General features: G+C 37.0%; 1 protein-coding gene across 3 annotated transcripts in view; it reads right to left on the bottom strand.

Annotated features, from left to right (window-relative positions):
* Nucleotides 1–24,132, bottom strand: part of PDE7B (phosphodiesterase 7B) — a 308,410-nt gene that overhangs the window by 9,674 nt on the left and 274,604 nt on the right. For all 3 annotated transcript variants that reach the window (XM_081296564.1, XM_081296565.1, XM_081296563.1), the window contains 3 exons: nucleotides 9,034–9,125; nucleotides 3,530–3,674; nucleotides 1,385–1,481 (listed from right to left, as the gene is read on the bottom strand). In XM_081296564.1, the coding sequence (XP_081152690.1) occupies nucleotides 1,385–1,481; nucleotides 3,530–3,674; nucleotides 9,034–9,125 (334 nt within the window). The remainder of the gene's footprint in view (nucleotides 1–1,384; nucleotides 1,482–3,529; nucleotides 3,675–9,033; nucleotides 9,126–24,132) is intronic.

The following is a 24,132-nucleotide window of genomic DNA, read 5'->3' as shown; positions in this document are numbered from 1 at the left end:
GCTCAATCCCCAGTACTGAGTTTAATCCCCGGTATGGCAAATATAAAGCAAAGCACAACAAATTTAAATAAGGAGCTAGATAAGCAAATACAAGATTTAAACCCCAATTGATGCCAGAAGTAGCACGGGATTGAGTCAAAACCAAGTGGGTCAGAGTAGAATCTTTTCTCTACACCATTGTTTGATCTCCAAGATGAAGATCCTAGCACTTCTCCCACTGCTATTTCAATAGTTTATATATTACAGAGCAAAGAGAGTACTTATCCTACTTAATACAAAACCTCTTTGCTCCAATTTCATCGTATTTCCTTTTGCTTTGCCCTCAGAGGAGATTTTATATCATGGGCAACTAGAACTGAGCTTTTGATTTCTCAGCTCTTACTCCCAATTCAGGTATAATTAAACAGTTGTAGGGACTTCATGAGCACTTCTATTCTGAGAGGAAAAGGTGGTGAGCAGAGCCTTCTGGCCCCACATGAACTCAATTCTTCTTTGTCTTCTGTCTTTGGGGCCACCACAATGTCATTGACACATCTTTCAATGGAGGCTTCTCCCAAAGGCTCACTGTTGCTATTTGACCTCCCCACAGACCTGGTCTGTGGGACACTTCAAGCTTTGTTTGTTCTCAGCCTCTCCGACCTGATCCTGTCACTAGCATGAGGGCACCAGAGATGCCTGAACAAATATCCTGGATGTTGAAACCAGGCCTGAAGAAACAAGGGCAAGTGTTTAAAGGCCAATCTTCCACCCAAGGGCAAGGTCCTGTTTGCTAAGTCGTTGCCTTATTTCTGAAGGAGGGTAATCTTTTCAAAATTATAGCTTAACTCAGGGCCACTTGTCTTTTCACAGCAAAATTCTCCTGCCTCAGTGTTGAAACTGTGTTTGAAAGGATGAACTCAACTTTCAGTCAGCTATGTTCTATTTAATTATTAACCTTGTTTGAGAAAAAGAGAGAGAAAGTCATATCAAAGGATTGAAGTCCTATTTGAGGGGAGACGGTGACCCCAAATGGCACTTAGCCTTTAGGCTGTGCTCAGCTTATAAAAATGAAGGTCAGGGTAAAAATCAAACTGTTCCTCACATTATCATATCCACAGAGGAGAGCTGTGTACATGTAAGTGTCGATTGGTTTATGTATGTATATCTTACTTTCACTCCTTTTTGGTGCCTCATTAATACCTGTTGCCATAGCAAATCAACGTTATTTGTTAATTTTTTTTTTCCACAGAAGATTTGGATGGTTTGCAAGAGAGCTAAAGAGAAAGGTTAGGATAATAGGAATTTGAAGAACAAATGTCACGATAGATTAGCCATATCCTGTTTTATCAGGAGAGATGCCTAAAAGGAGAAGGGGGAATGCAGTCACTGTGGGATCTCTACTAACCTTGCCTGTAGAATTCTTCACAGACCCTTTCACTCCACTGCTTGCTCATCTCCCAGATTCTACAAGGATTGCAAATGTCAGCACACTTCAAGGCGATCTGAGAAGGGACAGGGCAGAGAGAGATTGTTAGAGGATGACCCTTCAATTGCCTGTGGACCTGAAGCCAAAGGGCTGTCACATCAGCCAGCCTAGTGGTACCAGCCCCCAATTCACAGAGGGCCTCCCTGACATGCCCCTTTGGGAAATAGCATTTATTCATAACTATACAAAACCCTTCATTTAGAACTCCTGCTTTATAGCAGAGAGAGGGAGAGAAGAGCCACAGTCCGGGGACATGGAGCTTCCTGGAAGAGACCTGGGGTGGGCAAGCCAAGGATAGCCATGGCCTGGTTCCTTCCTTCTATAGCCCCACTCTTCCAGGCAGGGAGGCTGCAGGGACCCTGACCAGGCTCAAGTGAGATCATGTGTCACCTGCTTTCATGCTGACCCATTTTATACATCACTTAGGTTATGTGTGTTTGCATTTATGAGCCTGTGTCTGTGTGTGTATATAAGCTCAGACTACTACAAGGGCACTAAATCATATGAAACCTAGGAGTGATGCATTTGCACAGCTACCTCGGGGCCTCCTTGGTCTGGATCAGGTACGTGATGTGCTTTGGTCAATGTGATGAAAACCCTAGGAGGGTTACCTTGAACTCCTACCATGTAGATTCTAACACCAATGCTAAGAGACTGATGCCAAGAGACCTGTCCACCAGCAGTGTCTATTGTTTTGACCCAAATTCCTGGGATCACAAACAGTTAGCTATGTTTGGGTCTAGGAGAACCTTAGATCTTATTAAGATGAAAGTTTGGTGACTTATTTCCTGGTTCGTGAGGGCACCAGTACATGCTGGAATAGGTCAGGGACAGAAGTTCCCTGCAGGTTCTGCCCTTCTGGAATTCATCTGAGTCAGCAAGCCTTCCTTCTGAAATATGCAAATGCTCAGGCCAATCTTTCAACCACTCACAACTTGGCTGAGTCACTCCAAGCAAACACCTGGTTCATCTTTGAACACTCAGGTATCAGAAAATGAGTTTGGAAAGAAAGAAAGGAGGGAGGGTCATTCTAAAGCTGGGTGTAGGGCATGTCCTGGAAGGACTGAACCACTTTGAATAGCTGTGGAGCAGGGTGTGAGGCCTCAAAAAAAACAACAAAAAACAAAACAAACAAACAAACCCAAAAAAGAACAGTCAAGTCTCCAACTCCTTGGCTAAATCTGTTTATTACACAGGGTCCCAGTTCCTCACTTTCTACCTAGATGAGTCCAGGGTCTGTAAGTCAGACTTTTGTGTTAAAAGGGAAAAAGGAAGCCAAGAGAAAATGAAAGATCAAGAAGGCTCTCATTTGGACACCAGGTCAAACTTCTACTTCTGAGGTCCACTCTTCTCCTTGCTCTCACATTGCAAGTGACTTCTTGCTATGGAGTAAAGCAGAAAGAACTGGGCCTGATTCAATTCAATTCAATTCAGTTCAACTTAAAATAAATTATTTATTGGAGTCTAAAAATTGTTAGTCTTAGATTACAATAGGAGTGAAGGATGTAAAGCAAACCCTATTGAATTAGGTTTTAGGTAAAAGAAAGCTACTTGTTTTTTAAATTTTTGATGGAATTATAATGAACAATATAGTTTTATGTTATAGAAACAGTCTTTTAAACTGCACAGATATCACACTGGTCAAATTTATACCAAACCACAAAATGAGGGAAACCCTTGGGCTGGGGGGTGCAGCTCAATGGTAGGGTACTTGCCTAGCAGAAGCAAAGCCCTTCTGGGTTTGACCCCCAAAAACCTCAATAAAAGAAAAAAAAAGTGTTTGACACTGCATGCATGCAGCCTTCCAGTGAGATTAGTTTGTGGTGAAATAGTTACTGAACAAGGAAAAGTGAGATATTATCGACTTACTGATGCGAAACCAAGATTTTGCTTGCTTGAAAACCACTTAACAATTTCATGCGTCTCCAAACTTTTAATAAAGTAGGTCAATACTCTAACTTGTACCATGTGAGACAACCCCTTCTCAAATGTGTTAAAATTATCCATCATGCCCCTGAGGGTTTTTGTTGAGCAAGGCTAATGGCTTTTGTTGCCATTGTTTACCTGAAGCATAAAGTGTCTGTCGTGAGCATCCTCCAGCCTTAAGTCTTTATTGTGGAGGTGAGTTTTCAATCGGGTCAGAAATTCATTCTGCCTGTTGATGTCTGTTGCCAAGATCAGGGAGCCCAGCTGCTGTTCAATATCCTGTCTGCATCCACAAGAATGAAAGAGAAAAACACACACAGAGAGCAAATCCCTTTGAGGAGAATGATTGATTTCCTCATCACCAGGTGGCTTGTAATCTCATTTCTGCCTTTGATTCTGTTTATTACACAGGGTCCCAGTTCCTCACAGCCTAAGAGCTGGTCTCCCATCCTTGGACAGGAGGTATGCCAGACCTGCACAGAGTGATTGAAACTTATATAACCCCAAGGGTTCCTGCAGGGGTGAGCATTGAAAGCCAGATAGAAATCCATGTTTTGAGGAGGATACAAAAAAACTTGCAGAATCACAGGAGTTTGGGTTGTGCTTCTAGAGACTTCTAATTAGTTCAAACATTAAGATTTTGATGGAGAAAGAAAACAGCAAATAAAAGTAATAATAATGAAGAAGGTAACAGTGGCTGGCACTATGGGATGGGAACTCTAGTGACAGCACAAAACAGACCAAAATGATACAATAGAACTTAAGAAAAAGGTGATTAAGACATTGTTACAAACCAGTGGGCAAGGGATATGTTTGCCAACAAATGGTATAGGGAAAATGGGATATTTTGTAAAAATAGGCAAGTTAGGGCTTTATTTCACACGTAGAATGTAATTGGTAGAAAGAGGGATCTATAACTATTTTTAAAATTCACCCTTAAAAGTGAAATATATTTTAAGTGGAGCACATAGAGCATACATATAGAGTTCAATGAATAAATACACAGTGAACATCTTTTAATAATCACCACCTGGGCTAAGAACATGACTGCCAGTATCCCCTTTGTTATCTCTCCCATTACATTCCCTCTCCATGCCTAGAGTTACCACCTCTAGATCTTGGCTTTAATGACTTTGTACTAATTATAATAATTTACCACCTGTGCATGCATGTCTAAATGATATGATTTTAACCACTTTTGAATGTACAGCTATATGATATGTATCAATTCATGTCTTTCTTCTTTAGCTTAAAATGATGCTTTTGAAATTCATCCATGTTCATTATATTGTATTCCATTGTAAGAATAAACTACAATGTGTTTATCTATTCTACTTTTAATGGTCACTTAAGTTGTTTCTAGTGCTTGACAGCTATGAAAAATACCACAGCAAACATACTTATATCTCCAGTTATACATGTGCAGAAGTTTCTCTAGCACATGTATAACTGGAGATATCTGGATTACAGGGTACATTTAGCTCTGATTTACTAGATATTGCATTATTATTATTATTATTATTATTATTATTATTATTATTATTACTGGGTATCAAACCCAGGGCTTCAAGCATCAAGGCAAGCACGAGCCACATCCCCATTCCTAGATATTGCCAATTATTTTCAAAAGGATTTTATAAATTTGCATTCCTAGCAGTAAAAGATGAGATTCTCCTCATTCTACATTATTATCCTTTATATTTTTTGCCATCTGATGAGTATGTCAAATAACTCTTTAGTTTAAACATAAATTTTCTTGATTGCTACTGAGACTGGACATATTTTCATGTTGTTTACTGGACATTTGTATTTCCTCTTTTGTGAAATTTCTATTCTGATCTTTATCTATTATTTAATTAGCTTGTCTTGATTTTTCTTATCGATTCTAAGAATTTCTTATATATTTGAAATATTGGGCCTTTGAAAATTATGTGCTGCAAATATCTTCTCTCACTTTGTGGCCTATCTTTCTGCTTTAAGATGTGCTATATTGAAAAAAAGTCTTAAATTTTAAAGTAGCATAGTCTATACTTCTTTTTATTTATGATTAAGTTCTTTCTCCTATTTAAGAAATATTCTCAATTCTTTTTCAAAATATTTATTTATATTTAGTTGTAGTTGGTCACAATACATCTATTTTATTTACTTATTTTTATGTGGTGCTGAGGATCAAACTCATGGCCTTGCGCATGCTAGGGAAGCGCTCTACCGCTGAGTCACAACCCCAGCCCCAATCATTCTAAATTCTGATGAAAAATTTCCCTGCAGTATAATTTATAAGCTTTATAGTCCCACTGTTCATGTTTTCAAAGACCATTCATTCATGCTTTCTAATAAGCTATACATACAGCTTTAACCTATTTTCAAACAATATGAATAATCATATAAAACAGGCAGTGCATAAAAGAAATACAAAATGCCCCCCAAATAGGAAGTGATAGTTTATATTCTTAGCATCACAAAAAGCAAACCAAAATAGCTATGTAATACTATTCCTCCCATTTTTATTGGCAAGAGTTGAAAGTAACTGCTAAATAATTTGCTAAATTAACAAATGATTGCAATACCTAATGCAGTTGATGGTGTGGGTAAAATGGTCTCTCTCAGGCTCTGTTGTGAGAGTGTAAATTAGTGCAATAATTCTGGAGGGTAATTTAGGAATCAGTGTTAAAAGCATTTGATGGTAGAAATGATTTAACCAGTAGTTCATCTACAAATTTATATTAATGTGTTGGTGAGACTGTGATCAGTAAAGACAGGTGTTACAGGGTACTTATTGTTTATAATAATGGAACATTTTAGGGAGGAAAAGATCACAAAAATTATCAAATAGGAGATTAGCTTCATAAGCCCTGGTACACTCATCCTATGCAATTAGTAAGTATATGATATACAGCTTTATTTATTAATATGGACAAATGTCATATAATATTTTTATATTAACAAGCAGGATACAAATAGTATTAGGTGTGATCTCTGTCTTCATAGTAAATAAACTAGAAAGACGTATAGTGGGAAGTATTTTCATTTTCTTCATTATATTTTAAATTATATAAATTTTTAAAGATCTGAGTATTTATTAATTGAGATATGAGTATTACAGTTGGAAAATATAACTATTTTAGTTAGGTGAAATGTTTTATGAATCAAATTTAAAGACAAACTAAAACCTTCAAGCAATATTTACAACATATAACAAATGACTACTGTAGTTAATATAGGAAGAATTCTTACAAATGAATAATACTTATGGGAAAATAGAAAAAGACCAAATACAAAAATTTGTTCTCTAAATAAATAGCAATGGCCATTAAATACTTGAAAAATGTCAATGTCATTTTAGCTAAAAGATTTATACTGGGGATTGCAGTTGTAACCCAGTGGTGGAGCATTTGCCTAGCGTGTGTGAGGCACTGGGTCTGATACTCAGTACCACATAAAAATAAATAAATAAAATAAAGGTATTGTGTGCAATTTAAATTTATGCAAATCAAACGAATCTCCTTCTCTCTCTCTACATCTCCTTATTCCTCCTCCATATCATATATACTCATAAGTATATATCAGATTTTCAAATACATAAAAATATAATAAAGATAAATATGAAGTTTTGTGATGGCACATTGATAGATTTTCTTATAACTCACTAATGGGAATACTGGTAGATATAGCTTTTTGAAAAAACAATTTGGTGATAGGCAACAGGAATCTTTTTAAAATTTAGACCTTTCTGGCCAATAATTTCTATATACAAATATTTCTGAGAAAATAATTTGTTTAAGAATGCATAATGAATATTCATACAAAAAAGTTAAAAACCATATAAATTTCAAACACTAATCTGTAGTTACAGCTTTTTGGGCACTATTTTGGCCAGTAGCCAATAAAATGATTTTACTTTAACAGACTTAATTATGTCTTTATCATAAGTGAAAAATATCAGGACATAAACTTTAAGTTCCCCATTTTCTTAAAATATGGCTATACCGAAAAAAGAGTAAAGGGATATATACTAGCCAGGATAACATTAATGATTTCCAGATGTCAGGATTATAAGTCATTTCAAATTTCTTTTTAACAGGTTAAACCTTATGAAACCACCAATATTCTGCTTTTGACTTTCAGCCACTTCATATGCTTCAAACCAATACTTTTCTCAACTTTCCTTAATTTCTACAGTTACTGTCTTGCTTTTAAAAATCAGAAAATGATTTGCACGAGCATAGGAATGATAATAATGATTATGGTGAAAATTTTTGTTTTGAGTTCTTTTCACATAAATCATTTCATAGCAATTATTCTTCTAGCAAAAGCATTTATAACATGTGTCTCACAAAGACATATGAATATGGTATTTTTATTTGGATTTCATAGAGGTGAGTAGGAGTATCTCAGCAAATGAATACTAATTGAGCACCAAGCAGGATTAATGCGGGCATTATTGGGGACAAGGCTGGTCACCCTGCGTCCTTCCCTCTCTTACTTTTCCCTTTCTTTCTTTTCTATCTTCACTTTTCTCCTTTTTTTTCCTTTACTTGTCCCTCCTACTCACCCCCATCTTTCCTCCTTTTCTTTTTCTTGTTTGATTTCTTGTTCAAATTTTTAGTTCTTTTGGAATTTAGTTCTTTGTATTTACGATTTATTATTTTAGTAAAAGGCACATGTTTTTATACCATGTACGAGGACTGGTTTTATTTAGTTCCAGGGGGTAAAAAGTCATCAAGACCGAAGTTCCTACTGTAAGTTCCACATTCCTCTGGGTTGGAGGAAACAGCATGAGATAGTATCAGAGGGCCAGGAATAAACCTCCAACACAGAGCAGGCTGCTAGTCCTATGGGGAAATGCCACTTGGTCCTTGACCCCAAGTTATGTGCTTGTCATTAAGAAGGGTACAGTGATCTATTTTTGCCACTCACCTAATTTCCTCAGGTTCTGCATATTTTCATTAAACAGATCAGAATTAGTGATGGCCTTGGAACACAGGATAGCCGCTAGTTTGGGTCCCTGAGGAAAATGAAGCAGTGGCCTTGGACTTGGTAAGATCCGGCCTGCATACTGGGTCTAATGAACAGTAGACCAGGAAACTAGAATTTCCTCTTCTGTTTAAAATGCAAGATTCATTAGACAAATTAATCGTGACAAAATTGCTGGGCCCAGTTCAATTACTTCACAAAAGACATTTTAGAAAAGAATTTCTAATTACTATTTCTGCTAAGACTGGCAATTACAAAACACACTTTAGTCAACTAGTCCTAAATCTAGCCAGAGAATTTCTATGTTCCTTCTTGACAAATATTTATTCTTTGATTCTAAATGGGAGGACAATTTTACTAACATAAAGGACAGGAATTTGGCAAAGCAGAGCATTGATGCTGAAAAGTGTGAAAGCCGAGAGTTGTTTATTATCCTTTTTCCTGATTTTGGGTCAGAGACCGTGCAAAGCCCTTTCAAAGCACCCAGAGAGATTCTGGTTTCTGGGTTGCAGTAACTGACACCAAATCTGCTCAGATAGACAAGCAAGGGCAGGCAGGAAGCACAGCGGCTGGCTCCCAGCCACTCACGCAGGAGGTCCCAAGCACGCCCTAGAGAACACCTTATCTTTACTTGTGCACATCAGTCTGTTTCATCTCAGAGCACTTACGTCATTTCCTTTGGCAAGTGAGCAAGAAGCCTTGATTCTCGAAGCATGCCAATTGTAGATCGCCAGTGGTGATTCTCCAGCACAGACATATTCTAGAAAGAAAGAAAACAAAAGCTATAAATGAGGGAGAAACCAGATACTGATCTTTCACCTAAACACAGCTGCCTGGAGGCTAGCATCTTCCCTCCGGGCAGTTGGTGTCTGGTACCACATAGAGGCAGACCAGAAAAGAGGCGCAAAGGATATCCACCACAAGACCTGTCCCAGGCTAGAATGATGGTGGGAAAGTGGCAGGGTCTGGGGACCCTCCACTGCAGGGCTGAATGAGGCTCAATTCCTGGCCTCATTCACTTTCATCTCTGCCCTGCTTTCAAGAGCTCTGCTAAGCAACACCAACTGCAGAAGAGAGAAAGTGAAGCAGTTCAAAACAGGGAACAATGAAAACCAGAGGCTCTACAGTCAGAACATAATCCAAGTTTATTCTACCAATCGATCAGAGGCAGGTCTCCCAGCTGCTGCTTTAATCCCCTGCCCTGACCATTGACTCTCACATTGATAACAACCTGCTGAGTCTGAACCATCAGGGCAACTGGTGACACATTGACTCTCCAGTCTCAGTCAATAGTGTTTTGACTCAGCAGTGGGGGATTAGTTCTTATGTATTCTAAAGTTTGAGAACAACTGTCACGAAGACAGCTCCAACAATAACCTTCATGATCAGAACACTGGCATTTAGCCCAAATGTAGATTCCAGGGTTGGAGTCCACAATTGCTCTCTTGTTCAAATATCTTAATATTTCTTACTTTGTGGGAGTCTCTACTGTGTAATATTTCATTTGACCTTATTTTTTAAAATAAATATGCTTGTCACCTGAACATTTGATTAACCATTTAAATAATGATGGAATCTTACAACCCATTATGCTTTGTTCTAATTATCAAACACTATGGACTTCTGCTGACTTCATCCATATAGGATAGAACCCTTCTCAATCCCAGGCAATCGTTTGCTTTATTTCCTTAATTGTTTATTAATTTTCTATCTTGTTTCAAGAGGGGTATACCCACCCTCTATATAGTCTGTTCTCTCCCCCTCTCTTTCTCTCTCTCTCTCTCTCTCTCTTTTTTAAGTGTTGGGGATCAAACCCAGGGCCTACCATTGAGCTACATCCCCATCTGTGTTAAATTGCTATTCATTTCTTTCATTGCTAAAGAGTCTTTATTCTTTGCTCACCACTTGACCATGTTTGAACCAGTGATGAGATTTTATTACTTTCATCCATTGGTCTATTATCTCCTTTTGGGCATGAGCCATACACAACAAAAGAGAAAGTTTGTTAGAAATAGCATGCTAGACTAATTTGTTTTGATTGTAAAGATTTATGGGCACAGAGAGTGATAGGTTAGTGTGATGTAACAGATGTTCAATCCTGCAGTGACATTTAATTCAGTAGCTCATGAGTTCACTTGCAAGACTAATTCAAATAGATGGGGACACAAGTGACCTCATGTGAGTTTTTCAAGGGGTCAGAAAACTGTAACAGGACCTAATGATAAATGATACTATGTCTGTTGAGTGGAACAAAATTGTCTGGAGGATGCCCTAGGCAATTTTATTTATGCCAGCCTGATTTAACATCTTCATTAATATTCTTCCTGGAGGCAGAGTACAAAGATCCTTGGGAGATTTGCTGGTGAGACCATGTTTGGAGAAGAGCACCAAGAAAATGGAAGGAAATTGAATAGGCTTGGAACCTGACATAGAATAAAAGACAGCTGAGTTTGTGATTGTAAATGCACTATTTTGTGGAAGAGTTTTCATACAAAAAAGAGTGTTTTGGGCAGTGACTTCCAGAGAGTAAGAAAACAAAAACCCTCTGCTGTTTTAACATAGATGATAAAAATTTTGATTTCCCAAAGGGGCCACACTGCTGGGAAGGGGCTAGAGAGTGGCTTTAACCCAGGTCAGACAGACTTGAGACTTAAGCTCTGCACAAGACCTTGTTGTCCCCAAGAATCTCCTCTGTGCTCCAACATCTAGGATTCCAGAATCCAGAAATGTATAAGCTGATGCATGCCTGCAATGAGATGTGGTTTCCTATACACTTTTCAAAATATCTAAAATTGAAAGTCATCAAGACATGTACTATATATTTAAGAGAAACTTAAATACCAATAGCATTTAATGCCAATTTCTCTCTCCTTGGAAGAAACACAAAAGTAATCTATTTTTAAATAAATTTTTAAAGAATTTTAAATCACTTCTGTAGAATTTACATTTTTTTTTTCTTTTGGTGCTAGAGATTGAACTTAGGGCCTTGCACTTACTAGGCACATGCAGTATTACTGAGCTACAATCTGACCCTAGAAATTATATTTTCATTCCATTTCCCCATAGAAAATTATTCTAATTTAATGAATTAATTCTAACTTAATTATTTTATTTTAATGAAATATTTTCGATGTGTGAAAATCTTTTATTTTTGCCATATCATATTTTCTGCAATGGAAATAAGTATTTAAATTGAATTTTTTTTGGGGGGGGTGCCAGTGATTGAACTCAGGGGCACTCAACCACTGAGTCATATCTCTAGCCCTATTTTGTATTTTATTTAGAGACAGGGTTTCCACTGAGTTGCTTGTGGCCTTATTAAATTGCTGAGGCTGGCTTTGAACTTGCAATCCTCCTGTCTGACTGAAATTTTAATGCAAGGGATTTTCCTAACATCAGGCTCTAAGCATTAAATATTTTTTGAGCTTGAATTTATCATGCAATTATTATCTGTAACTAATTGACCAAAGCACATACATAAGGAAATTCGGAAAAAATAACTGTGCTTAAGAATAAAAATGTATTGGTAATGTAAAAATTTATGAGATGGATAGGAATGTTAGGTTATCTCAATTATAGAAGAATTTCAAAATTTCTAGTGATTTCTTTGGAGTTTTTGTACCAGGGACAACCTGCAGTATGATTTGTAAGGGGTAAGAGGGATGTCTTTCTTCTGTAGAGTAGGAACAGGGTGATGGTGATAGGTGAGAAAAGGCAGAATTGAGGTTGCTGTTCTGTAAGCACATTCCAGGCAGGTCAGTTGAAGGGCTTGAAAATGGATTCTGTTGATACTATTCATGCCTGTGTACCTGTTGGAAAGTCTTCATGTGTCCCCATGGATACACATGCCCTGTTTGAAAATGGCTGCCATCCATGACTGCTATTGAGAGCAGGGCATACCTATTCATCTTTGTGCCACAGTCTGTGGCACAGTGCCACCTGAATAAGTAAATATTTGTTGAATGGATACTGAGTAATTAGTTTCCCAAACCCCAAAGTTTCATAGCTGCAAAAGTTCAAAGAACTGTTAAAAGAAAAAGAGTCCTATTTGAATTTTTGGTCAATATCTGGTAAAAGTCAGATTTGGGATTTTCTGTTGTGAAATCCTCATACTTAGGGCAATGTCAAAGAGTTTTTTAAATATTGAAGCAATTGGCTCTTTCCCCCTACTCATTCAGACAACCCAGACCAGGTAAATGACTCCAGAAATAACCTGTATCTGGTAGCATTTGTCAATTCCGAGATGCAAAAAACATCATTATAATGAATTTTAAAGTCACTTCCACGAATTCTGCATGGTGTGCTCTTAGTAAGGACATAACAATCCGCAAAAGTTGTTCTTAAATATTCACTGCAGGCAGTGGTGTTTAGACTGATAAGTTCTGTGATAAGGGAAGCAATAGAGGACTGTGTAATCATATAGGAGGCAAATGTAAGGTGCGATTTTAGAGAAAAAGAGGCTTCAAGAGGAAGATACCAGCAAGTTGCAACCAAAAAGATGAATGCATTAGCAGTCAGAGAGTACTAGGCAATATACTATATTATACATTATACCCGAGCAAAATACACACTACAGTAGTATACTATACAATAATACATTTGATTAAACTAGGTAGAAGGAAGAGTAAGGAGGACACTCGATATCATCCTTCTTTGTTTTATTATTGTTTATTTTCTGTTTCCCTAGGAGGAAGCTTGGATTTTTTTGTTTGTTTTTGTTTATCTTCTGTATTCCCAGCACCTGACATGTGTTAAGCACTCCATAAATATTTGTTGAATGAATACAGGAGTGAGTGATAAGTTTGGGAAACTAAAATAGTTCCGACTGGATGCTGCACAGGAGCCTGAAGGGAGATGGTGGGAGGAGAGGCTGGATGACCGCAGGGGTCAGGGGAGGATGGGGCTGGAACACTGTGGTAGGCCATTTGGACGTAGTCCCTAGGAGCAGTGGGGTTTTGAACGGGAGTCCCTGTGGTCCGATTTGAGTTTTAGGAAACAACTCTGGCTGCACAGTGGGGAAGGGGGTGAACCCAGCAAGGCTGAGTGTGTGTGGATGTAAGAAGGAAGGAAGGTGGGGTGCCCTGAACCAAGGAGAGGTGGGGGCTGGGGAGCAGGCCTGAGATAATGATTCCAAGTCCTCCAGAGCATGGAGGCATCTCTACTCTGACAGATTCATCTGACTTTTATAGAGGCTGAGATCACTCTCAGCAAAAGGTAAACTGAGAAAAAGAAGAAAATCAACAGAAATGGTCACAGGGATCTAAAGAAATGATTCCATCTTAATAGCCTTTGACATCCCAGCTGCTTTTGAAATACGCCTTAGGTACCACTTCTGCCTACCTTGAAGAAGTATCAGCTCAGTGATTTCATATTATGGCGACAAGTTCTGGGTCTCAACTTGGCATACTTAGTTTTCAGAAAGACCTTCATCTTATATTTGGAAGAGAAAACAACCACCTTGGTGGCCACAAGACCTATTAGAATTTTCATTTGGGATAAACAAAACCCTTATACTTTTGGTGGTAAAAACATTTATTTCTCTTTTTGTTGGATTCATCAAGTATTATCCACTCTATGAACAAAACAACCCCTTTGTTAGCTAACAGCAATACACCACACAACACAGATTTTCAAATTAAATCCATAGTCTATTTGTCAAAGAAATTCTGGCAGAGTTGCTGTCATACAAGGTAGCTTTAAACTGCAATCCTTCCCCCCATTTATTGGACACTTTCTTTGATTAAAATACTTGAAGTGATGTTGATAAACTGAGCCTGGTATATATCAGGCATCAGAAGTAATTATACCTTTAAATCTAGAGGATACAAGAAGGGAAAACAAAAACAAACAGGAACATAGTCTGTGTCTTCATTTTTAATTGCTTGTGAAAAAAGATGCAAGACTCCAGGAGATATGTACTCTGTTGAGCTGTCTCCTAACAAGTGGTCTCCTTGGTAACCCTCCAAGAACCCCAGCTCAGAAAACCTTTGTGGAAGAGAGGCATCTTGAGACCTTGGTCCTTGAAGAAATTATAGCACTGCCTTGTTTAATGCCTGTTTGAAGATGTCTTTCTTTCATTTCACCTGCCTCTTCCCAAGACATTGATCTCAGAGCAAGGAGTGTGGATTTCACTTGTAGTTCACTTTGGCAGGCCTGAGTTCAAATTAGGACCCGCAGAAACATGGGGAAACAGAAAATCAAATTTGAGCCTCCCTTTTAGAATTTTAGCAGTGCTTGCACAGAACACCTTTTCTCTTGCAGAAATTGTAAGGTTATGCATAATCTTTTACACATGATCATTAGAAGCGAGATCATAGGACCATGTGGAAGGAACAAGTCTCCTGGCTCTAACTGACTCATGTTTGTGGTTCAGAATCATTAAGAATAAAAAGTGGAGACCACAGTGGGAGCTCAGGCCTGGCCCAGATCTGCCCACACCAAGACACGAGGGACCCAGGCTCAGGGAAGGTCCAAGTTCTCTGCCCCCCACCCGAAGCCCAAGCCTAACCAACTTCCACCTTGGGACACTGCAGTCACTATCATAGCCTTCCCTACACAATAACCCTTACCCTTTTGACAACAGACAGGGTCTAAGAGCAGCTGCATCTCAGAGCAGGCATCTCAAAGACAGTATAAGGCCCACCCTTTCAGCCCCATCTTTGTAAGACATTGCATCCATCTTGGGGCACCTCCACTATTACCTCAAGTTACCCCGGCTATTGCCACCACCACCTTTAGTTGCAGTAGCATCCTTTGAGGGACACCAGCAGGGTCTGGCAGCCCGACAGCAAGGTGAGGTACAGACAATCTGCATGGGTACTACAAAAATGTAGGGAAGAAACTGTAACATCTCAGATCCACACTGCAAGAAGGAAAGACATGTAGACAACATGAAAAAACAAGGGAGGAAAGTGCCCCAAACAAACCAGGTCACTATAATAACAGAAACCCATGGACAGCGAAGTTGATGAAATGTCAGAGAAGGAGTTCACAAGGTTCATAATTAAAATGATCTGTGAATCAAAGAATGACCTAAATAAGCAAATACAGGCAAAAATTGATCACTTTAATAAAGAGATAAGAGAGCAAATACAGGTAGCAAAAGATGACTTCAAGAAAGAGATAGAGATACTGAAAAAAAAACAGTCAGGAATCCTTGAAATCAAGGAAACAATAAATCAAATGAAAAACTCAATAGAAAGCATAACCAACAGGCTAGATGACTTGGAAAAAAGAATGTCAGATAATGAAGACAAAGTATACAATCTGAAAAATAAAGTTGACCACACAGTGAAGATAGTAAGAAACCATGAACAGAACATCCAAGAATTATGGGACAGTATCAAAAGACCAAATCTAAGAGTTATTGGATAGAGGAAGGCACAGAGTTTCAAAATGAAGGAATGCACAATCTCTTCAATGAGATAATATCAGAAAAATTCTGAAGCATGAAGAATGAACTGGAAAACCAAATATAAGAGGTTTACAGGATCCCAAATGTACAAAATTACAACAGATCTATACCAAGGCACATTATAATGAAAATGCCTAGCATACAGAATAAGGATAGAATCTTAAAAGCCACAAGAGAGAGGAATTAGGTCACATATAGGGGGAGATCAATTAGTATCTCAGCAGATTTTTCAACTCAGACTCTCAAGGCCAGGAGATCATGGAACAACATATACCAAGCTCCGAAAGAAAATGGATACCAACCAAGAATCTTATATTCAGCAAAATTAAGCTTTAGATTTGATAATGAAATAAAAACCTTCCATGATAAACAAAAGTTAAAAGAATTTACAACTAGAAAGTCTGCACTACAGAACATCCTTGGCAAAATATTCCATGAAGAAGAAATGAAATGAAAAACAATAATGAAAATAAGCAGAGGGAGGTTTACTAAACAGAGGAGAAAACAAGTCAAATAACAAAAATAAACAAAAATGGCTGGGAATACAAATCATGTCTCAATAATAACCCTGAATGTTAGTGGCCTAGACTCACCAATCAAAAGACATAGACTAATAGATTGGATCAAAAACAAACAAACAAACAAAAAACCCAGCAATATGCTGGCTCCAAGAGACTCATCTCATAGGAAAAGATATCCACAGACTGAAGGTGAAAGGTTGGGAAAAACTATACCACTCACATGGACTGTAGAAGCAAGCAGGGGTTTCCATCCTCATATCAAATAAAGTAGACTTCAAGCTACAGTTAATCAAAAGGGATAAAGAAGGACACTACATACTGCTCAAGGGAGCCATATACCAACAAGACATAACAATTATGAATATATATGCCCCAAACAATAAAGGATCTGTGTTCATCAAACAAACTCTTCTTAAGTTCAAGAGTCAAATAGACCATGACACAATAATTTTGGGTGACTTTAACACACCTCTTCCACACTGGATAGGTCTTCCAAAAAAAAAAAAAAAGCTGAATAAAGAAACTATATTCAAGAATACAATCGATAACTTAGACTTAACTGACATACATAGAATATTTCATCCTTCAATGAGTGAATATACTTTCTTCTCAGCAGCACATGGATCCTTTTCTAAAATAGATTATATATTTTATATTTCTAGATTATATTTGCCACAAAGCAATTCTTAGCAAATATAAAAAAGTAGAGATACTACCTGCATTCTATCAGATCATAATGGAATGGAATTAGAAATCAATGATAAAACAAGAAATAAAAACTACTCCAACACCTGGAGACTAAATAATATGCCATTGAATGAACAATGGGTTTCAAAAGACATCAAGGAGGAGATTAAAAATTTTTATAGGTGATTGAGAGCACAAATCAACATATCAAAATCTCTGGGACACTATGAAGGCAGTTCTAAGAGGAAAGTTCATTGCATGAAGTTCATTCTTTAAAAGAAGAAAAAGTCGACAAATAAGCAACTTAACATTACAGCTCAAAGCCCTATAAAAAGAAGAACAAATCTACACCAAAACCAGTAGAAGACTGGAAATAATTGAAATCAATGAAATTGAAACAAAAGAAACTATTAAAAAAATTAACAAAACAAAAAGTTGGTTCTTTGAAAAAATAAATAAAATTGACAGACCCTCAGTCATGCTAATGAAGAGGAGAGAAAACTCAAATTACTAACATACATGATGAAAAAGGATATATCACAACAGACACTACAGAAATACAGAAGGTAATTAGAAATTATTTTGAAAACTTGTAGTCCAATAAAATAGAAAATATAAAAGGCATTGGCAAATTTCTAGAGTCATATGATTTGCCCAAATTGAATCAGGATGGTATACACAATTTAAACAGATCAATTTCAAGCAAGGAAATAGAAGATACCATCAAAAGCCTACCAACCAAGAAAAGCCCAGAACTGAATGGATACACAGCTGAGTTCTACAAGACCTTTAAAGAAGAGCTAATTCCAATACTCTCCAATTTATTTCAGGAAACAGAAAAAGAGGCCCCTGTCTATGAGGCCAATATCACCCTGATTCCAAAGCCATGCACACATATCAAAGAAAGAAAACTTCAGTCCAATATTTCTAATGAACATAGATGGAAAAATTCCTAATAAAATTTGGCAAATCGAATACAAAAACATATCAAAAAGATAGTGCACCATGATCAAGTGGAGTTCATCCCAGGGATGCAAGTCTGGCTCAACATACAGAAATCAATAAATGTAATTCATCATGTCAATAGACTTAAAGATAAGAACCATATAATCATCTCAATAGATGCAGAAAAAGCATTCGACAAAACACAGCACCCCTTCATGTTCAAAACACTAGAAAAACTAGGGATAACAGGAACATATCTGAACATCATAAAAGCCATCTATGCTAAGCCCCAGGCCAACATCATTCTAAATGGAGAAAAATTGAAAGCATTCTGTCTAAAAACTGGAACAATACAGGGATGCCCTGTTTTATCACTTCTATTTAACATAGTTCTTGAAACACTGGCCAGAGCAATTAGACGAAAGAAATTGAAGGAATAATGGATAGGTAAAGAGAATTCAAATTAGCACTATTTACCAATGATATGTTTCTATACCTAGAAGACCAAAAAGATTCCACCAGAAAACTTCTAGAACTAGTAAATGAATTCAGCAAAGTAGCAGGATACAAAATCAACACCCAAACTTTAAACAGAGACATGAGATGGGAGGGAAAGGGAGAGAAAAGGAATATTGCATAATAAAGGGAGACCCTCATTGCTATACAAAATTACATATAAGAGGTTGTGAGGGGCATGGGAAAATAAACAAAGAGAGAAATGAATTACAGTAGATGGGGTAGAGAGAGAAGATGGGAGGGGAAGGGAGGGAGGATAGTAGGGGATAGGAAAGGTAGCAGAATACAACAATTACGAATAGGGCATTATGTAAAATTGTGGATGTGTAACTGACGTGATTCTGCAATCTGCATTTGGGGTAAAATTGGGGGTTCATTACCCACTTCAATCTAATGTATGAAATATGATATGTCAAGAGCTTTGTAATGTTGTGAACAACCAATAAAAAAAATAAATAAAATAAAATAAAATAAAATGGCAAGGAAAAAAAAACAAAAACAAACAAACAAACAAACAAACAAAAAACAAAATCAACACCCATAAATCAAAGGCATTTCTGTGTATCAGTGACAAATCCTCTGAAAGGGAAATGAGGAAAACTATCCCATTTACAATAGCCTCAAAACAACAACAACAACAACAACAAAAACTTGGGAATCAACCTAACATAAGAGATGAAATACCTCTACAAAAAAAACTACAGAACACTAAAGAAAGAAATTAAAGAAGACCTTAGAAGATAAGAAGACCTCAGAAGATGAAAAGATCTACCTTGTTCTTGGATAGGCAGAATTAATTTTGTCAAAATGACCATACTACCAAAAGCACTATGAAGATTTAATGCAATTCTAATCAAAATCCTAATGACATTCCTTATAGAAATAGAAAAAGCAGTCATGAAATTCATCTGGAAAAATTAGAGACCCAGAATAGCTAAAGCAATCCTTAGCAAGAAGAGTGAAGCAGGTGACATCACTATTCCAGATCTTAAACTATACTATAGAACAACAGTAACAAAAACAGCAAAGGTATTTGCACCAAAATAGACTTGTAAACCAATGGTACAGAATAGAGGACACAGAGACTAACCCACATGATTACAGTTATCTTATATTTGACAAAGGCACCAAAAACCTCTATTGGAGAAAAGATAGCCTCTTCAACAAATGTTGTTAGGAAAATTGGAAATACATATGCAACAAAACTGTCTCTCACCATGCACAAAACTCAACTCACAGTGGATCAAGGACCTAGGAATTAAACCAGAGACACTGCGTCTATTAGAAGAAAAAGTAGGCCCAAATATCCATCATGTCGGATTAGGCCCCAACTTCCTTAATCAGACTCCTATACAGCAAGAATCAATAAATAGGATGGATTCAAACTGAAAAGTTTCTTCTCAGCAGAAGAAACTATCAGTGAGGTGAATAGAGAGCCTACTTATTGGGAACCAATTCTTACCATACACACATCAAATAGAGCACTAATCTATAAAATCTTCAGAATTCAAAAATCTTAACACCAAGAAAACAAATAACCCAGTCAATTAATGTGCCAAGGAACTGAACAGACACTTCTCAGAAGAAAATATACAATCAATCAACAAATATATGAAAAAATGTTCACGATCTCTAGCAGTTAGAGAAATGCAAATCAAAAGCTACCCTAAGATTTCATCTCACTCCAGTCAGAATGGCAGCTATTAAGAAAACAAACAATAATAAGTGTTGGCAAGGATGTGGGGAATATATACATTGCTGGTGGGACTGCAAATTGGTGCAGCCAATATGGAAAGCAGTATGGGGAATCCCTGGAAAACTTGGAATGGAACCACCATTTGACCCAGCTATCCTACTCCTCGGTGTATACCCAAAGGACTTAAAAACATGTCAAAAAGATATGACACAGCCACATCAATGTTTATAGCAGCACAATTCACAATTGCTAAACTGTGGAATCAACCTAGATGTCCTTCAGTAGATGAATGGATAAAGAAAATGTGGCATATATACACAATGGAATATTATTCAGCATTAAAAGAGAATAAAATCATGGCATTTGCAGGTAAATGGATGGAGGTGGAGAATATAATGCTAAATGTAATTAGCCAATCCCCAAAAACCCAAATGCCGAATTATTTCTCTGATTTAAGGATGCTGATCCATAATATGCTGCAGGGGTAGGGTGGGAAGATTTAATGAACACTAGATAGGGCAAAGGGGAAAAGGGGAGGGAGGGATGGGGAGAGAGAATACGGGTAGGAAAGATGGTGGAATGCGATGGTCATCATTACCCTAAGTAAATGTATGAAGACATGAAGGATGTGACTCTACTTTGTGTACAACCATAGAAATGAAAAATTGTGCTCCATATGTGATATGAATTGTAATGCATTCTGTTATCATATATAACAAATTAAAATTGAAAAAAATTATAAAAAGAATAAAAAGTGGTTAAAAATGCTGACCCACTCTAAGTGCCTGCAGCAAATGATTAAGAAAATGATCTAAATTTCTGCAAGACAGAATGCAATACATATAATATTTAATGAAACAATTAACTATTCATTATAGTGTGCCCTGTCACTAGTTAATATATAATTACACTCTTATCAATGATAAAAGAATTAAATTTTAAATTGAGCTGAAAGTGATTCCCTTTACAATTGTAAGGGAATCACTTTGCAATATCATCACTTTACAATAGCATCAGATATGATATTGTAATAACCAATATCATATCTGATTTAATACCTACTTTGTGAATTGCTGATCCCACCTTAACTTTGTATGTGGTTGTAGGGTGGAGGGATAGAAAGCAAATTTTTATTTTTATTTTTTTGCTCTTGGGGGAAAGTAAATCTCAGTCCTATCTTTCATATTTTTCTTTTCCTCTCTGTCTTCCCTGATACCTGGACTGCTTCCAGTCTGGTGAGCGAGGTGCCAGGTGGAAGGGCCTGCCATGCTTTCACATTGAACTTGGTTGGCATTTCAGCCAGGGAATGCAGCCCAGACGGCAGACAATGAGAAGGAGCCCTCTGACCTGGCCTTCACTCCTGCTCCCTCTCTTTATCTCAGGCAGAAGCAGAAGCTGGGTATTACACAATGATCTTATTTATTAAGCTAAAAGAGTACAACCAACAAGAAAAGGGAGAGGAAGCCTTCTTCCATTTTATCTCATTTATAGTGAGTCTGGATGATAGCAAAGTCACGCACAAGGTGTTCCCAAAGCCAGTAATTCCTGGCATATCCTCTCTACAGTATTGGTGTTGACAAAATTTGTGTGTGAGTGTATAATTTTTTTTTGTGTGTGTATTTTACTCATTACCATGGTTCCTGACATTTCATGAATCTATAACTTATTTTAAAATTTGATGAGAGGTATAGAGCTTCTCCCTAGAAACATATGCATATGTATATCCTATGAAAATTTGGAAGTTTTTTTCTGAAAACCCATTCATGTCTCAAATGATAGGCCTTTGATAGGCTTAAAGGCTACATTTTCAAAGATATTAAAAATTACATGTTGTTAATGTTTTTCTCACTTTATATATTATGTAATATGATTTTTTCCTTTTAAATTGAGAACCTGAACAATTATGTTACTTCCTCATCTACAACTTAATTCAGAGTGCAGATTTCCTGACCTGCAGGGTGAGGTGGAGCATGCCTATTTGGGAGGCTGAGGCAGGAGGATCATGAGTTCAAAGCCAGGCTCAGCAAAAGTGAGACAGTAAGCAACTCACTAAGATCCTGTCTCTAATAAAATACAACAAAGGGATGGGGATGTGGGTCAGTGGTTGAGTGTCCCTGAGTTCAATTCCTGGTGCCCCCCCCCCCCCAATTCATGTCCTTGTAAGGGAATCAGCAATTTCTACTAAAGAGAGAATATATACTTAATCATGAGATGCCCAAGACACTGATTTGAGAGCAGGGGTGTTTGACAGCAGAAACACGTTTAGCTGGAGGCCACAGAGACATTCCATTTTCAGTTACTCTGGAATTGCAAGTTTTAATCCCCGAAAGTAACCAGCTGATGCTGCCTCTAATGTCTTCTTTCATTTCAGCTGTTCAAAATATTACCCATACTTGAAGGCCTTCTTTCATCATCCCCTCTCAAAAAAAGAAAACACTTGCAGAATCAATTTCCCTCTCCATTCTGTCTTTCCATCACATCTATTTGTAACTATATAATTTACTTAGCAAAATAGTTAACCCTCTTGTCTTCCTCACTTGAAGGAGGATCAGGAGGGGGCTCTTTGTGTCTTGTACACAGTAGGCCAACAGTATGAGTTGCAGAGGTGGCTCTGGAAACAAAAGTTTGCATTCTAATCCCAGTTCTGCCATTAATTAGCTGTTTATTTTTAGGAAAAATACTTAAATTTCAAGTATCACTTTTCTTTTTTTTAGGAGATAGATATGATACTAGTATGCATTTCACTGAGCTATTGTAAAGATTATGGATTATAATACATAAAAAGTACTTAGTATAGTGGTTGGATTATAGTAAGTGTTGCACAAATGTTAGTTATATGATCTGTTGGCAGAATTTTTTTTATTATTTATTTTTTGTGTCATCATTTTTAAATTATTTTTTGATTGACATATAATAGACGTTTATGGAGTTCAATGTGATGTTTTGATGCACGTATCTATCCATAGTGTAATGATGAAATCAAGGTGATTAGCATATTTATTACCTTAAATCTATCATTTTTATGGTGAGTACATTCAAAATCCTCTTTTCTAGCTATTTTGAGATACACAATCTGTTATTTTTATGGTATTTACTCTACTATGCAAAAGAACATTAGAATTTTTTCCTCCTGTTACTTTATCTGTTGATCAAATTTCCCCATCCATTCTGCCCCTACTGTCCCCAAACTCTGTTGATCACTATTCTATTCTCAACTTCTATGGGATCAACTTTTTAGACCCCTTATATAAGTAAGACTATGCAGTATTTGTCTTTCTGAACAGTTTGTTGTTGTTGAAAAAGGGTCTTGCTGTGTTGCACAGGCTGGTCTTGAACTTGTGATCCTCCTGCCTTTGCCTTCTTAGTAGCTAGGATTATAGGCATGTGCCACTGTGCCCAGCTTGAACAGAGTTTTAAAAAATTAAATTAAATGAATTTTTATTGATACTTAAAAACATAAAAATTGAACATATTGATGGGTACCATTTGATGTCTCATGAACAAAAATTTTTAGAAGTAATTATCTTTATCTTTTTGGATTGGTAAATAATAAAAAATAAAGGTGTCATAAATTTTTTGGATGAAATTGAAATCTCAGTATTTTCAGGTTCTTTTAAATAATTTTTGTATTTAATCTATTAGTCTCAATCTAGTTTCAACTTTTATTCCAACCAGCTCTGGGATTCTAGAAGTGTCTTTATGGCTTGCCTCTAACACTGTCCCTAACACTGAAAGACAGGGGTCTTTAGTCTCCAAGAGATTCTAAGATGAATTAAGCAGGTGACTGATAGAGAAAGTATCTTGAATATAGTTTTTGAGACCTCTACTCCAATTTCTCCCTCACCATTATCTTTCCTAACAGGGACCAGGCCAGATAGCTCACATGGATAAATTCACTTCTGCAAACAATAGTAGCTCACTTATGGTAGTGAGTTACTCACCTAAAGAACAGCACAAGTATTTACTCTTCAACGAATTAAAAAAAATT

The sequence above is a fragment of the Spermophilus citellus genome, assembly GCF_964194105.1.
Source record: "Spermophilus citellus genome assembly, chromosome: 5".
Taxonomy (NCBI): Eukaryota; Metazoa; Chordata; class Mammalia; order Rodentia; family Sciuridae; genus Spermophilus; species Spermophilus citellus.
This window is presented reverse-complemented; position numbering and strand designations above follow the sequence as displayed.